The sequence below is a fragment of the Protopterus annectens genome, chromosome 7.part0 (genome assembly GCF_019279795.1).
Source record: "Protopterus annectens isolate FY-2018-M chromosome 7.part0, PAN1.0, whole genome shotgun sequence".
NCBI classification, from domain to species: domain Eukaryota; kingdom Metazoa; phylum Chordata; order Ceratodontiformes; family Protopteridae; genus Protopterus; species Protopterus annectens.
In genome coordinates this window covers 225220912-225238907 of record NC_056739.1, presented here as the reverse complement: position 1 = coordinate 225238907, position 17996 = coordinate 225220912, and the positions used below count along the sequence as shown (strand labels likewise).

Genomic DNA, 17996 nt, shown 5'->3' with positions numbered 1-17996 from the left:
CAGACTCCACACAGAAGGCACTTCAGCAGAGAATTGAACAGGAGAACCTCTTGCTATGAGGTAACAATGCTACTGCTGTACCACCGCGGCTTACTTTTGAGTGAGAAGGTATATTTTGTATAGTCATTTTCGTTTTAAAGTAAGTGTTCCTATATAATCATTTTGTACACAATTTTTGTTTCAAGGTAGAAGATAACAGGTTATGATTTTACCTCTGCAGTTCAAAACAGCTCTACTTTTTTAAATTTTTTTGTTGAGTGACCAAAAATATTCATTTTTTTTTATATTATGGTTCAGTATGACAAGCACGCCAATGTTCTCTTCAAGTCTCTTAAGAAAGTCCACTTTTGCTATAATTACATACATGCTACAACTGCAAATTCTTACCACATTAAAACAAATCCTCAGATGGTGAGGTCAACAATTTTATTTATTTATTTTTTATTTTACATTTGTTGACCGGGCTAGTCCAGCTGGATATATGTCCATTTTCAGGGAAGGCCCGGGGAGAAAAGCTCCACAAATTACAACATAAAAGGTAAAGACAAAGACAATAACAGTATAATTTGGTACATAAGTTTTAACAATTATAGTACAAGCCTAAGATTATATATTTTATATTTCAGTAGGAAAAAGGAAAAATTTATCTAAGAATAGATGAATAAGACTAATACATTTTTATTAGAAATGGTGTAGTACAAATCTTTATAACATATTACAAAATTAGATACACCTAGTAATTTATGATAAGAGATACTAATGTCTCACAAAAACCTAAGAAAGAAAAACACTAGAGATCAATAGATAGAGTATAGAAGAACAGCAAACAAGGATGGATTTCTAGTGTTACTTAACACATAGGTTGTGATACTATATGAAGGTTCAACAAGGTTGAATACTGATGACACTGAGTTCTACCAAGGTGGTGCAGATTTGAAAAAAATATATATATATATATTTCCTTCAAATATGTTATTCCAATCACTGAGACTTTATGGGACAATGTTGTGGAGAAATGTAAATCTGTATATTGTTTGTTCACGGGCAAAGAAACTGCCTTGACACTGTTTAGTTCTAAAAGGCATAAGGATCTTACTGGGCCAAATTATAATTTAGCTTTTCAAAGTTATATATAGTTGTGATTTGCAATAGATTCAATACATAGTCAAAGACAACTGGAAACTATTTTTAGGGCATCCAGAATTAGTGAATACATTTTGTAGATAATCACTTTTTATAGGTAAAAAGGGCTAGAATTTAAAGGCTTTAGAAAAAAATCAAACACTCAAATGAACCTCCTTTGGTGGTCATGGTACGTTTCTATGTAGCACCTAAAAATCAGTGTAGATTTTTAAATAGTTTTACTATTTTTCTAACATAAACCAGATACAGGGTTAATGTAATAAACACTTGCAATAGTACTCAAAAGTATATATGTATCCACATGCATGAATGGAGATGCATTCTATGTTAAAAAGACTATGATTTAAGATCTCTGAAAGGATTCCAGAACATTATTTTTGCCATTACAGTTAGAGATGATTAACACACATTATACATTCTATTATATGTACTTCGGCGGTGGTGCAGCGACAGCGCTGTTGCCTCACAGCAAGAGGTTCTCCCGTTCTATTCCCGGCTTGGGTTGGGAGTGCCTTCTGTATGGAGTCTGCATGTCCTCCCCGCAGTCGAGTGGGCGTTTGAAAGACATGCGTTGAATGGGCGTGCCTTCGTTGAAGTTTGGGCGTCGGGCTGGCAACTTGACACTATAAAAAGAAAAACACAACTGCCAATCATTAGCGGACTGGAGTTCTGCTGTGACGACCCCTAACCGGGAAAAGCCGAAAGACAAACAACATACATTCTATTATATGCAGTAATTAAAAATCATGGATTCTTTTAAGAAGAATACAAGTGGAGAGGGGTACAAATAATACATTTGCAAATTGGAAGTTTAAATGGCAAAGCCAGCAAAGATCAGACTGCCCCCAGTTAAGAAAGTTTAAATACTAAATGCAATTTAAAACAAAAACAACTGGTTTAAAAAAGTAATATTTTTAATGGTTGTGTGTGTGTGTTTTTTTTTTTTTTTTTTTTTAAACATATACTTGTACAAGGACTGTTAAAGTATTTTAATACTACATGGTTTGATTTCATATGACTGATCAGCTGATGTGGACACTTATACAAAGAAATGCATTTTCAGTGTCTAGTTCTGATGGCATCAATTTTTTTTATATTCAAGAAAGCATTTAACTTGATTTTAACAAACAGGTGAGGTAGCAAAACTGTCATTCGACTCCAGTTTGTTTTGATTTCAATTTTTGTAATTTGAGATTTTGGGAATTCAGTACCATTTTTATTTTCTGAAGAACTGAAAAGTTGATTACCGCGCTACTCAGAGCTCACAACACAAGAAAACAGACCAGAAAAAAATGGAGAGTTTTTGTAGGTGAGTTTGCAGAAAGACAAAGCTACCCTGTAGTCCCCACACTTCTGCATCTGTAAATATCCTAACTTTGACAAGTGCTCATCAGTGGAGAAAGTGAGAAGTTAGGAAACATTTCCCTAACTTGCCATTTCACTCTAATCAGCATGTTCTGAAGAACAGTGACTCGTTGTAATGCAACATCTCGTAACTTCTTTGATGAAATATGAAATCAGTCATCTAACCAGAACCACATAAACATAGAAAGACCTCCAAAACTACATATTCTTGACTCAAGTTCATACTAGAAGAAAATGAATGTTAAATCCACATGTACATTACTGGCATTTTAAGTCAAATGCCACATTAACTACTTTAAATGTAGATTAGAGAGAGTCGAATCAATCTAATAAGATACCACTAGATTTTTGAAAAAACTTCAGAATTGAAACAACTGACATGATACTTACCTTGGAAAGCTGAGAAGTGTAGGCACATGACATGTGAGGTGGAAAACCTTGGGACATTTGTCACAACAAAGCAGATCACCACCATTCTGGCATACAGCACACCAGTCCTCATTGGGATCATCCTCTTTATTGCTGCTTTCCCCAGCAGCTCTAGGTGATCGATGTACTGCAGTTCTACATATAGATTTTCCATTTACAAGTGTATTACTAGTCTGTTGTTTGCAACTTGAGTTCCCAGACGTTAGCTCACATTTTACATTATTCACAAGATTCCGAAGTCCTTCCAGTTCACTTTCCAGATGCAAATTACTTGGAAGAGGCGGCGTCAAGCTACTTTCTGGACTGCTCAGCTTAAAAGAAAAATATTCAGTTAAAGTCAGGAAAACAGAACATGCTTTTAAGAAGGCAAACTCAGAGCATTTAACGGCTTAAAACACTCAAAGAGTTTTAAGTAGGTGATTAGAAAATCTGCATTTTAAGCCAAGTGTCAAATAATATTGCAAAATCACTACACAAGTTAACATCTTTAGCTTTCATTACCTAAATGATGGCAAGTCCTACGTGTGCAGTACCACTTTACAAGAATGTAACGCAGGTGCACGCGCACACACAAAATGTACCCCATACATTCAGTGAGCACCTATGTACCTTAAAGATGCTAAGAATTTTGCAAACAGTGTAAAGTGGGGTTTTGATTCTATTAAATTCACAAATTTTAAATGGCTTTATTTAAGTCCATCATTAAAGCAACTTGTCATGAACTTGCAAAAATGTAGATTAAAAGTGAACTGGAAAGCCCAACAAGCAAGCTACATGCAACCCATCAAAAAATGCAAAAGAAATTATGCATCGTGGACTGTATTCCTGCGCATATAATAAAACATTCAAGTGTGTGAAGAACTCACTATTCACAGTAGATGTACAAGCAGAAGTATAACTGCAGCAGCACGTATACACCAGTCCCATTCCAATCACACTTCCTAAGGTCTGTACGTCTCCAAACAAACTGGTGCCCATCCCATACTAAATAAATCAGGATGACACTGGACAGAAAAAGAAAATAGGTTCATAGGGGTTTACTAGGCTAACGACCACAAGGGCCTTTTTCAGCCTAGTCATGTATCCAAATCTCTGATGAGTTCTAATACCCTTGATAAGTGTAAGCAAAGGCCTGGGAGATGAACCATTTAGGGTTCCTATTATATAATTGAAGACGCAACCCTTCAAATGCATCTTGATCGAATTTGAAAGCATGAAACAGCAAAACAATGAAATGGCATATAAGCAATTTCTTTCCCTGGGAAAGAAATCACGTGGCCACCTCAGTTACTTTGCCGTTTTCATCACTGTAGTGCGATCTCTGAGTTGGCATATTTAAGTAGCGGGGTGTGGGCGGCACAGCTCCCCACTTTAGGTAATGGTTTGAAGTTTTTATTTATTTTTGTGGAACAGCGATTTTTTTTTCCCCTGGGAAAAAATCGCTGTTCCGAGTGTTTGGGATTGTAAGCTTTTGCTTACATGGGGTCAATAAATCAGCATTCACTTTTTTACGTGTTCACTGAATTAATAGAGACACACAATTTACAGGTTACCTGTCTGCATCAGAGACATAGGTGCCAAACCAGGGATGAATTTCCGGTTTCCCATCCAAATGTCCAAGTTGCACTTGAATTGGACCAGGGAAGAACTCTGCTTCACATGGATGGGGAGCCTGTTCCATAAACAGGGTAGTCTCTGGGATACACACCTATCTCTCCAGCAGGTCCTATTTATATCACAGGCAAAGTTTAAGTCTTTAGAACATGTAAATCTGGTACTGTTTGTGTTGCGGACATTCAGGAGGTCCATCAGAGTGGGGTCTGACAATGCCCTGTATGTCAGGCATAGATATCCCCTCAAAAGCCTGTAGGAGACAGAATACAGGGATAGGGCCTTGGGGCAGTCTGCAAAGGACATATCACTTATGTCCTGCACTCTTTTAGTGAGAAACCTCTGTGGACATTCCAGTTGTTGGATATGCCTGGTTAGGTACACACCAAAGGGGGTATTGCACGCAATGATAGGTCTGATGAATGCTGAATACAGTGGAAAAATGACTTCCTTGGACTTAGATGCCATACCTCTGTAAAGCCAATGCTCAGTTTGTCAGGAAACAGGAAAGAGTGCCCCCTCCCCCCAACAAGCATGCTTACATTTATCAGCCTGCAATGGGGTTCTGTTACAGGTACACATTTACATACAGCACTCCCCCACCCAAACCAGGACTGAAAAATAGGAAGAAAAAAAAAAAAAAACATAGGTTTCCAAGGCAAAAGGACAATGGGTCTGGAAGGACATATCCAATAATGCCGCAGTGAACTCTGTACTCAATATCTTCTGTTATGCTGAGTTCATCACATAACTGTTATGCTTATAGCAAGGCTCAGTGCTGCATCACAACCCAGACAGAGAAAAAGTATGAAAGCAGTTCAGACCATGACCACAGTCCTGGAGTACAAGCTACCATGCCCTAAAAACAGCAGCAAAGCTGCCCTACTCTTGCAATACCAATCAAATTTGATTTTATTCATACATTTTCCAGTCATTACAAAGTGTTTGTTTTACTAACACTTGGGCTAAGATATCCTGATAAAAGATTCTTCAGTGCCCACAGTCCTAATACAGTGAACTTTCACTCACCCTTGTTAATGTTTTCCTTACAATTCATGAATGCACGGCAATGCAATTAACCCAGTCACCAACAGACAGTTTACCGGGACAACAGACTGCTATGTTCTCCTTGCTTTAAAGGAAGAATAAGTAAGTTGTTTTGTCTACAAGAAATATTTTAGCTCCCTTAAATAACACAAGCTGCCTCTGCACATTTAGTGCACTTACCTCATTTGCTCTGAGGTTTGGGGAAAATCACTGGTGGTAATCTGGACTGGTACACAGCCATTTCTGAAACCACTTAGCATAAAAAAAGTATTAGCTGGCTCCAATGGTGTCAAGTAATAAGCCCTGACTATGGATTAGGAGACCACAGTTTAATTAATGGCTTGGTCACATAAGGGAGCTGAGACAGAATAGGATAGTACATCCTGGTGGTGGGAGAACTGGGCAAAGCTAGAACTGCCCTGCCATATACACTCTCAAAGAAGGGGTAGTGATGCAAAAGCATGGCTTGTGGGTGGCATTCAGCTTATCAAGCCACCAACAGGTAGTAGCCTTCATTGCAAGTACAAGGAACCATGCACTCACAATGGAAAAACACTGTGGGCCTTTGTGGCGACCAGGATCATTCAAATATCATCCAAGAAGTGGATTACGATCATCACAATTACTTTAATAGCCAGAATGCTGGCAATGTGCACAAGTACTCATTGTAACTGCCTGAGTGACAGCCCAACCAGACATTACTTTCCCTCATGGTTCTGAGGTGACCCCTACCCCCCCAGTGAAGAACACATCCATGGTAAGCAAGCAAAAAAGGAAAAACACTGGGAGGAGGCTAACACCTGACTTTACAGAAGACTATGCAAGACTCTATGGCCATCAAGGCTTGCATCTCAGATACTATGTAATACTTAGGTGATGAGCTAGTACACATTTTAAACCGAGTATTTCACGGGGTCCATTCTCAGGACGAGTTTGATCGGTTCTTTTTTAACATTACTTACTGTAAAGCTAGTGCACAGACAGCAGCAGGAAGAGAAACAAGGGAATGGAGGGCAGAAATTATGGCCATGTCTGGCCTTGCCTTTACTACTCCACATTCCCTGGACCTTTGTCAAGCCTGTGCTTCTAAGACTAAAGTGAAAGCACAGAATTCCAGGATCAGATTCCTATTTGGTTTTATAAATGGCATACCAAGGTTGGCTACCACATGAGTAGCCCACCACCTTTAATCCTTATGAATGATGGCAGTCAGTGAAAGCACAGCCTTCCGGTCAGAAAATGAAACTTTTTGTAATTTTTTTGATGGCTCCGAGTGAGCACTTGAAGAAGAGGACCTTTTCCTCGACCTGTCTGACTTTGAAGAGGGGGACTGGCCTGACTTTGAAGGACCCTGACCTTCGATTGCTTTAGAAAAATGGGTCTTCAACAAGCCTCTTAGAAAGAGTTTGTTTTTCCTCTCTAATAAAACCCTGTGGCTAAAAGAGTGACAGATGGCACAGGACTCTTGGAGGTGAACCACTCCAAGACAGTATACACAAATAGTATGTCCGTTGGTAAGAGACATTTTTTAACTGCACTTCACATATTACTTAAACCCAGAGGGTTTAGCTTCTTTGGAATCCTTTGAAGACATTATATAAATTAACAACAGGAAATCAGTTAAACTACAGAAAAAAAATATATAACTACGTACATTCAACTACTACTATTTTTTTTTTAAATAATCAGCCAAAAAACACAGTGAAAAAGCTCTCTAATTACAACACGCAAAGGTAGCCCTCTAACTTAAATGAGCTAGCCTTGATGAAATTAAGGAGGAAAACAAAGGGAAAGGCCCTCCAAGTTAAATGGGCTAAGGCAGCTCTCTAATTTTAACGAACTAGCCTATCAAGACAAAGGAGGAATTTAGAAAAAGGAGAAAAGGAAAGCCCTCTAAGTAAAATGGACTTGTACGAATTATTTTAAAGCCAGGATAGGGGAAGGAAGGAAAATGACGGCCACAGCAATAACTTAAATGAAAACAAAGCACACAACTCGCTTAGTAAAAATTAACTAGAATAAAACCGTTTGAAAAAGCTAACTATTTTTCAAAATATGTAAAGGAAAAAACAATTAGCCAGAGCCAGTAGGAGGAGCACCCAATCTTGTTTAGTAGCAAACGAAATCTGTGAGCTCTCCTAGTGCATGATAGGATAGGATTTTAGCTACAAGCTAGTGGAAGACCTCAAGCTTTTGTATAAGGCTGAGACAGGACCAAGGATCGGTTCCAAACCCAACCTGCTAAGAATGAAGGCAAAATAGGACATCATACTTTTAAAACAAAAAAGCGTTTGCATGCATTTTGGAAACTTTTTTGTTTGGAAACAGGGAGACAACTTCTTGTCGTGAAAGGAAATGAAAGTCTAGTCTGATTATATAACACTTGGTCTTGTCAAAATAAAACCTATGCTGTCTGTGAACATCTTAAAAGTGCAAAAGCCCCCCCCCCCCCCCCCAGTTTTTAGAATACAGGAAAATGCATTTGTTTTAAGAGTAACCATATTCTTATGAAAGACCAAAAAGGGAGGAAAAGCCATGAGCACTTGTAGTTCAGAAACCCATTTGGCAGAGGTAAGACGCACTACATAGGCTGTCATCCAAGCAGAAAACATCAAAAAAGCAGAAGAAACATGTTCAAATGGAAGAAGTCAAATTTTCGAAAACATTATTTAGATCTCAAGGAGAAGGGAGGGGTTTCCTAGAAGGCCTAAGATGAAAGGCAGGCAGAAATGGCTGCCAAATGTACTTTAAAAGGAAGAATATGCCAGGCTTGAATTGAGCAGTACACACAAGTGAGAGAGAACAACAGATCTATCCCATTTGATAATGGTACTGATTCGTCTTGAGGCACCAACTAGAAAATCTAAATAAATAAAAAACAAAACCAGTACTAAATATACAACTGCCACTGAAAAATACGAAATAAGAATGATTTAAGTGCTTTCGTTCTTTTAAAATCAAGAACTTCCTCAGAATAGTAAAAACACCTTGTTACAACCCATTTAAATGAATAAACTGTGACATCACACTAAATAAACCAATGATATTTTGATCTTAAAATACACATCAAGTAAAAATCATTTAACACAAAATTTAACTAATCACCATAAAATTCTATGAATACTTAAAAAAAAAAAAAAATGATTAAACACGATTGTAATTTAATAAGCTTTTAACTGAAATACTGTCATTTACCCCTGGAGCAATATCTGCTCTCAAAAAAAAAAAAAAAAAACCTGCCATTTTAGCTCCAAATATTCAAAATATTTGTTACAATCTTCTACAAATTTATTCTTGCCCACTTTTTCTAGGACTAAAAATTAAAATTTCCTACAATTGTCACAAACCAATGCAGGAAACTAAATGTTTTACACTGCAACAGTTTTCGTGCTGCGTTCAATACTTGATTCACTTCTGGCTTGAAGTTGCATGGAATTCCACAAGTTCTTCGCAAAACCTCCAAGAGTATAATGGTTTAAAACGTTCATCAATAGTTAGATATATAAAGTCGAGATCTTTGGACCAACTACTGAAGAAGTTGGCGACGAAAACGTTTTGTGGAATACGTTATTTGGATTGTTTTTTCACTAACAGCCTGCAGTTTGTTTGGTGGTGTTCCTATTGAGGTGTTTGGACCAATAAAGCATCTTTACATTTCGGGACCTGGATTTATTTGTACTTGGCAGAACAGCAGTTGTTTTTCATTTACACACCAATGCATGTCTTGCTAAGGCATTGGTTTTATTTTTTCTTTTAATGGCCTGTGTGTGTTCCTTAATCCTGTCAGCTACCTTCCTCGTTTTATCAACATAAAAACCATCACAATCTCAGCAGCATGCCAGATAAACCAATCCTTCACTCTGACTTTTCCCATTAAAACATAATGCATTTAAAATAAAAGTTATTAACAGCCATAATATATCGACAATAAAAACAATTCTGGCAGGCAAAAGTCTCCCATTTATCACTAGCTAAATTAGGAAGTAAATGCACACACAGCCAAGAGGTGGAACAGTTCGTTGTAAGTTCACCAAAGCAGATTCGCTAAATCCAAATAGGCACCAAACGAATTCAATTAATTCCTTTATTCAGAACCACAAAGTAGTAACACACAAGCGCTTTCGCTCAGACGAATTCTGAGCTTTATCAAGTGATACCATGCTGTAACATCAGGTGTCTTATATACCATGAGAATCATTGAATTAATTAGGAAGTGCTGCCAATTAACATTTTAAAAAGACAGTGCGCTTTTCTGCATGTTTAAGAATTCCATTAAAACAAAATGTATAAAATAATGATAGGGTGTGCTTAAAAAATATTTCAAATTTCAAAGAAGTGCAGGATCTTGCATTCAGCAAATTTTATTGCAAAGTTAAACATTAGGGAAATAGTGCTAATTTTTTGCTTATTCCTAAAGTTTTTAATATTTTTAGCATCAATAGATGTAGCATTGTATATTTTTTAAGCACACCCTATCATTATTTTATACATTTTGTTTTAATGGAATTCTTAAACATGCAGAAAAGCGCACTGTCTTTTTAAAATGTTAATTGGCAGCACTTCCTAATTAATTCAATGATTCTCATGGTATATAAGACACCTGATGTTACAGCATGGTGTCACTTGATAAAGCTCAGAATTCGTCTGAGTGAAAGCGCTTGTGTGTTACTACTTTGTGGTTCTGAATAAAGGAATTAATTGAATTCGTTTGGTGCCTATTTGGATTTAGCGAATCTGCTTTGGTGAACTTACAACGAACTGTTCCACCTCTTGGCTGTGTGTGCATTTACTTCCTGGTTTGGTTCTTTGCTGTTTACTAGCTAAATTACTTAATTGCTGTGAGTTTTGTTCCAGCATTTCTTTTATATTTCTAGTTTTTTTTATAAACAAAATTTGGGCTACATCCAATAATTTTAGACCGCTCTGGATTTCCCATAATGATCTTCCAATTATTGGAAATAATATCCTGAATGATTCGAGCTTCAACACTTACAGATACTGGGAAAGAACTGAATCCATGGCTAGTTCCCTTATTATAACCATGTATAACTTTTTCAGAAATAAACTGTGGTGTCAAAACAGGTGGGAATTTACTTGCCCTTTCCACAATTACTTTATCAGCAACTAGAAAATCTTTTCCATTTAGAAAAGTACAGTTTTGCACCTACCATAAATGTAGATGTTCGAAGATCCACATTGCTGCAGTCCTTACACTTGGGTAGTCCGCTGTCCTCGGTCGGCCCGAATATCAAAGTATAAGGCTGACGCCGGTCAAGGCGCATTTGACTGACATCAGGACGTCAGGGTACAAATGCGCATGACCGACGTCATATCCTCAGTCTTTTCTTGCCCCAGATGTCAGAAGACCCTAAAAATAAAGGTCAAAACCAAAAGACAGCAAACAACCAACCAACCAGCACTAATTATATGTACAATATATACAATATACACAATATTTACAACCCAACCCACACAACCACCTCTAACTGCAGAGGGGAAGGAGGGAGGGTAAATTGGATTGCAGCAATGTGGATCTTCGAACATCTACATTTATGGTAGGTACAAAACTGTACTATGTTCTTCATCTCACATTGCTGCAGTCCTTACACTTGGGTAGAATCCCAAAGCAGAGGTAAGGGAGGATGGCCAAACTACAAGGAAGCAGGAGCTGCCAAAATGCCCTGCAAAACAGCAGTGGCAAAACCAGCCCTGGATTTAGAGTAAAGTGGCAGGTGATAATGCCTAGAGAAAGTATGCACTGAACTCCAAGTAGCTGCCTCCAAAATATCCTTGGTTGCCACTCCCTCAAAAGGCTGTCAGTGGCAGTAGCCCTAGTGGAATGAGGCCTAATCCCAGCTGGAATCTCCTTGCCATGATGGGAATAACAGAAAGCAATGCAAAACCCAATCCACTTAGAAATAGTTTGTTTTGACACAGGCTTGCCCTGAGAACTCAAAGCAAAAGAAACAAACAACTGCTGAGACTGCCTGAACCCTTTAGTTCTGTCCAAATAATATCGCAACTGCCTGTGTACATCTAAAGTGTGCAAAATCTTTTCCCTTTATTTTGGGGATTTGCATAAAAAGTAGGCAAATGAATAGTTTGGTTTAAAGCCACACTAGAAACCACCTTAGGCATAAAGGAAGGATTAGTACGCAAAGATACCCTATCCTTATGGAAAATCAAGAAAGGCTCAACCGCCATAAGGGCCTGTAATTCAGAAACCCTTCTTGCAGAGGTAATGGCCAACAAAAAGGCAGTCTTCCATGATAAATTTTTCAACTCAGAAGTAGCTGCAGGCTCAAAAGGTTGTAGAGTAAGTTTCTCCAACACAAAATTGAGATCCCAAGCAGGAGTAGGAGCTCTACGTGGGGGTCTTATATTCTTTGCCCCTCTAAGAAATTGCTTGAACAAAGGATGAGAAAACAATGGAGGGTCACATTCATAGTGAGCTGAAATTGCTGCAGCATGAACCTTAATAGAAGAGAAGGACAAACCTTTGTCCAGTAACTCAGTAAGATATTGAAGAGCCACACTTAAATTAGGCTCAGAAACATCAAAATCCTTCGCTGCACTCCAAAATAAAAATCTCTTCCATTTATCTGCGTACACTTTCCTTGTACTAGGCCTTCTAGCTTCCAAAATCACATTCAAAACTTGTTGTGGAAGTTGAGACCCTCTATGATTCAAAACAGAATATGCCAGGCTGTTAGGTGAAGAGAGTGAAGTTTGACATTGAGCAAATGGCTGTCCTCCTGTGACAACAGGTGTGGAATCAAGGCAAAGGCCATGGAGGCTTCCACCAGACTTCTCAGTAATGGGTACCAGTGCTGTCGAGGCCAATCTGGAGCTATTAAAATCATCCTTGGCTTGTCCTGTCTGACCTTTAGAAGTACCTTTGAGAGGAGAGGCAGAGGTGGAAAGGCATACACATGAAGTTTGCTCCAATTGAAAGAAAGAGCATCCACTTTCCAAGCTGTGGGATGAAACCTTTTTGTGCAAAACTTTGGCAGCTGATGGTTTAGTGGAGAAGCGAACAGATCTATGTCTGGAGTTCCCCATGACACTGTCAATTTCTGAAATACACGAGGATCCAATTTCCACTCATGGGGATCCATAATTCGTCTGCTCAACACATCTGCTAAGGAGTTCTGTGCTCCTGGCAGAAACCTTGCCTGAAGATTGAGCTGTAAACTGAGAGCAGTCTCCCACAAAATCATTGCTTGCCTGCATAGAGGATAAGAATGTGTTCCCCCTTGCTTGTTGATGTACCACATGACAGTTGTGTTGTCTGTTAGAATCAACACCTGCCCTGGAAGAAGTAAATCCTTGAAAGCTATTAATGCAAACTGGACTGCTAACATCTCCTTCAGGTTGATATGTAGATGTTGTAGTCTGGCAGGCCACTTGTCTTGTATCCACTTTCCATTTAGATGAGCATCCCAAGCTCTGTCTGAGGCATCTGTCGTTAAAATCTGACTCGCCTCTGGCCGGGTCACAGAGAGTCCCTTGTTTAGGTGACATTCCTGAGCCCACCACAAAAATTCCTTTTGAATGCAAGGTATTATTTGAATGACAGTGTCCAGATCCTGGCAGTGCTGTGTCCATACATTTTGAGATACCATTGTAGCTTCCTCATATGCAGTTTGGCATTGGGAAGCACCAGAATACAAGATGCCATGAACCCTAAGGCTTGAAGGACTGTCCTTGCAGTCAGCCCGGACTGATGAGATAGTTGATGGAAGTAAAGGGAAAGACTCTTTTGTTTGTCCGGGGTTAAGAAGGCCATCTGGGATGCTGTATTCAGTCTTACACCCAGAAAGCACATGTCCTGAGAGGGTACTAGACTGGACTTTATTTCGTTCACAGAATACCCCAGGCATCTTAGCACTGCTATCACATATTCCAAATGATGAAGAAGCTCTTCCCTTCCTTGAGCCAGAATCAGGCAGTCGTCCAAATAAGGATAGATCTGTATTCCTTTTAGCCTGAAGAAAGCTATCACTGGAGCCAGAACTTTCGTGAACACTCTGGCCGCAGTAGATAAGCCAAAGGGCAATGCGGAGAACTGATAGTGAGAAGTCCCAGCTCGAAAACGCAGATACTTCCTGCAACTTAGTCTGATAGGAACATGAAGGTAAGCCTCCTTGAGATCCAAAGTTACCATCCAATGATCTTTGCCCAGCAGAGGTAAAAGCTGTTGTAACATCAACATTTTGAACTTGGGAATGTCCAGATAAGTGTTGAGGATAGATAAATCCAAAATTGGTCTCCACGTGTTCCCCTTCTTTGGTACTAGGAACAGGCGAGAATAAAATCCTAGGCCCACTTCTGGCATAGGGACTGGCTGTATGGCCCCTAGTTGAAGTAACAGAGAAATTTGCTTGTGAGCCTCTATTCTTTGTTGAGGAGGAACGTCTGGCATGCCTCTGAAAGGAGTCAAGGTATGGAAATAAAACCTGTAACCTTGGTGTATGATATCCAATACCCATCTGTCTTGGGTAATTAAACTCCAATTTTCTTTGAAAAGTGCCAACCTTCCTCCCAAAGGTGCTGCCAGACGAGAAGGCTCTGGCAGCTGAAAAGGTAGGTCATTGGGTCTGTTTACGAAAGGACTGACTCCTGCCCTCACCTGAAGACTGTGCAGGTGAACTCCCTGTTCTAGGCCTGAAAGAGCCCTGAGCTCTGCCCCTACCACGTCTAGATCTACCCCTAGACTGGGAATCATAAGAAGGATACGTCCACCCTTTAGCAGGCCAATTTCTACTAAACTTTGGAGGCTGAACCTGCAAAAAATCTTTAACAGTCTGCATAGACTTAGCCTTGTCTTCCATTTTCTTTAAAACTGCCTCAACAGGAGAACCAAACAACACATCAGATTGTAAAGGAGCATCTAAAATCCTTGTTTTAACATGGTCAGATAAATTTTGATCCCTCAGCCAGGCGTGCCTGCGAAGAACTGACCCAGTGGCAGCCACCCTAGACGAGGCCTGTACAGCATCAAAACCACATTGCAAAGAATGCTTACCCACCTGTTCAGAAACATGTACTAAATCTTGTAACTCTTTACAATCAATACCTTCCGCCAGAGCATCAACCTTAGACTTCAACTGTGAAAGGAGATAGTTCTGGTATTTTAACATGTGAAACTGGCAATTCAAAGCCCTCATAGCTAGAGTGGAAGAAGTATAAACTTTCTTTCCCCATCTATCCAAGGCCCTGGCTTCTTTATCTGCAGGAACCGGATTCTTGACAACAGAAGCCTTAACACCTTTAGGCCCCTGGCTAACAGTTTCTGGGTCTGCCCTAGGACTCTTAAAAGATACTTATGAACTTCAGGCACCCTGTAATACCTATCCGGTTTAACAGGAGCAGGAAGCAAAGAATCAGGATTAAGAGAAGCCTCTGTAAAAACATCTTCCACTACATCCAAAACAGGAGGTATAGCCAAAGGCCTATGCTGGGGTAAAAACAAAAATTCCCTAAGCCTTTTCCTGGAATCAGAGAAGTCCTGACCTTCCCACTTAAAATGCTCCCTCATGGAATGAAGAGTTTCTGAAAAGAAAAATCCTCAGGAGGAGAAGCAGAAGGAGTAGAATCATCCACATCAGAATCAGAATAAGGAGAGTACTCCTGCAAGTCTTCAGCCGAAGACTCTGAAACATCCGAAGCCTGCTCAAAACTCCCTAGCTCAGGCTCCACCCTAGGCCTCTTATCAGGAGGAGGCAAAGAACCCCTAATCAGAGTAATTAAATCTTCTGCCATTTTAAGCATATGCTTCTTGGGCACAGTTCCAGAAGAACTAGGGGTGACACCAACTGAAGCTAAACCTGGCCTGCCTCTAGGAGAAGCCTTGGAAACAGAAGGAGAAGGCCTAACAACCCTAGGCAGGGAGGGGAGTATAGTAACCTGAGAAGCCCCATCAGCCTGACCTGCCTCCTGAGAGGCCACATCCTGCAACAACAAGGTCTCTCCCTGGGATCCCAAAGAAACCTCCGGTGGAACCACCGGCTCCACCGACACCTCTAAAGAACCGGCATCCGGAACGGACGGTTCTTCTAACCTAGGCTTCACTGCTTTGTCCTTGCGCTTCTTTGAAGAAGCGGGCGTCGGAGCATCCGACGGCATTTTATAATTGCACCGCTTCCCAAAGACTAACCCTGCACAATCTAGTCTTCTCTTTATAGTGCGCTTATTAAATCTAGCACAAGAGCGACACCCAACAACGTTGTGCTCAGGCCCTAAACAAGGAATACACAAAGTATGATAGTCTCTATGCGGTATCTGTTTCCCACAAGAAATACAATTATTCACTTTTTCTGACATCCGGTAAACCACTGAGGCAAGAAAAAACTAAAATATTCCCCAACGGGGTACTTAGCCAACTTTGACTCGGTCTGAAACTCCGAAAACGAAAAATTTCAGAACGCCAACCGGCACTTGCAATACTGCTTCTGCATCGGACCATGCGGCAAAAAAGACTGAGGATATGACGTCGGTCATGCGCATTTGTACCCTGACGTCCTGATGTCAGTCAAATGCGCCTTGACCGGCGTCAGCCTTATACTTTGATATTCGGGCCGACCGAGGACAGCGGACTACCCAAGTGTAAGGACTGCAGCAATGTGAGATGAAGAACATCATAAGTTAGTCTTGTAGCAGACATCTTAGCCTCCAGTAACACCTGAACCACACTTTTGAGAGATTAGGTGCCTGAAAGAAATTAAAATCCATTCATTGAGAAAGGTTAGATGCAGAGTATGGAGGTTTGACTGAATTAGAGCACCCTTTTACCAAGTCAGCAAAGTCTATCCTGTGATTCAACTTGCAACTTGTGAGGACTGCTTTGGGCCATATGAAATAAAATAGGAAATCAATGAAGGGAGTTGACATCAAAATGTTTGGCTAGTACTTGATTTTCAGAAGATCCTTGGTGATTACAGGTAGGGAAGGCAATTCACTGAGGAATCTCCCCTTCCAAGAAAAAGACATGGTGTCTACTTTCCAAGATTCTGGGTATGGAATTCTGGAACAAAACCTAAACAGCCTGTTCTGATTGGAAGCAAAGACATATACATACATACATACATATATACATATATATTTATATATATATATATATATATATATATATATATATATATTTACACACACACACACACACACACACACACACACATATCCGAGAAGCACCCCACTGAAAGAATCTGCAGGAAAACCTTTCTGTTTAACATCCACTTGTGAAGGCCTGCCTGGGATCTGCTCTAGTAATCTGCTGCTGAACTGCTGTAAGAATTACTGTTAAACTATTTGAAGTGATAATAAATAAATCCAACAGAAACAGAGTACAAGAATAGCTAAACAATAGAAAGTATATGGAAAATCTCCTGTGTAAAAGTGTACATAATATTTTTTTTAACTATTTCAATAGGTGTACCGAAAGAAGAATCAGTGGTTTTGGAATTAAAAACAACATTTGCACAGCACCATGACTTAATGGCATAACGCCTGGAGTATTACCCAAATAAGAGAAGACGGGCACCAGTGTATGGGGGTGAGCCAGCTTGCTCATCCTGGAGGGATTGAGGGAGGCAGCCCTGACTTACTGCCTTGGCACACGCAGGAGTGTAGGTAAATCTCCTGAAGCTGAACTATGCTGCTCAAGGCATGCTTCCTTGTGCTCAGTATTACTACAGCCAACAGGAAAGTCAGTGATGGAAAAGGGAAAAAACAAAAAAGTTCCCGACAACTGCACCATTCAAAATTTAAGTTAATGCTTAATTCCAAATAAATAGGCCATAGGACTCGCCCAAGGGTAACAAAATGTCAACTGAGAACGCTGGGGTGGCTGTTATACAGTCGGAATAGGCAAAATAACCAAATTCAAAGACGTAAGAGTTAATTTCATACTAGCCTCCTGGTGTAACACAAGAAGTGAAGTAGATAAAAGTATGAAGGAGGATGGCTCGGCATTCAACACTGCTGTTGTGGAATGAAAATCAGACAGAAATGCCAATGAAAGTGAAGTATCATCCATTTACCAAAGACTTCTCATCTCTTAAAAAAGGGGCATTAGCCTGACCCCCAATTTATAGATATTTTTGGCTACATCATCATTCAACTACTAAGCTCACATTCTCTAATGGATGATGCACTCATTCCTTCCTTCATACAGCAACCAAGAACACTAAAAGAGGAAGGAGACGGTCAGAAATCACTGCTGAATCAACAAAAGGTAAACATAGCTTTTCTAGAACACAACTAAGATCCCATGGTAGTGAAAGATATTTCTTAGAAAAACCTTAGGTGCAGAACCTTCACGAGAAACTGTTTTACGGGTAATACAGAAAACAGTGAGGGTTCACAAGGGAGGTAACACTCTGAAGTGGAAGTTACATGCA

The 17996-nt window shown here is 39.7% G+C and overlaps 1 protein-coding gene across 1 annotated transcript in view; it reads right to left on the bottom strand.

Annotated features, from left to right (window-relative positions):
• Nucleotides 1-17996, bottom strand: part of TRIM33 (tripartite motif containing 33) — a gene marked incomplete in the record, with an annotated part of 2559229 nt that overhangs the window by 122217 nt on the left and 2419016 nt on the right. Inside the window, 1 exon segment of the mRNA XM_044076157.1 lies at nucleotides 2899-3248. Within this exon segment, the coding sequence (XP_043932092.1) occupies nucleotides 2899-3248 (350 nt within the window).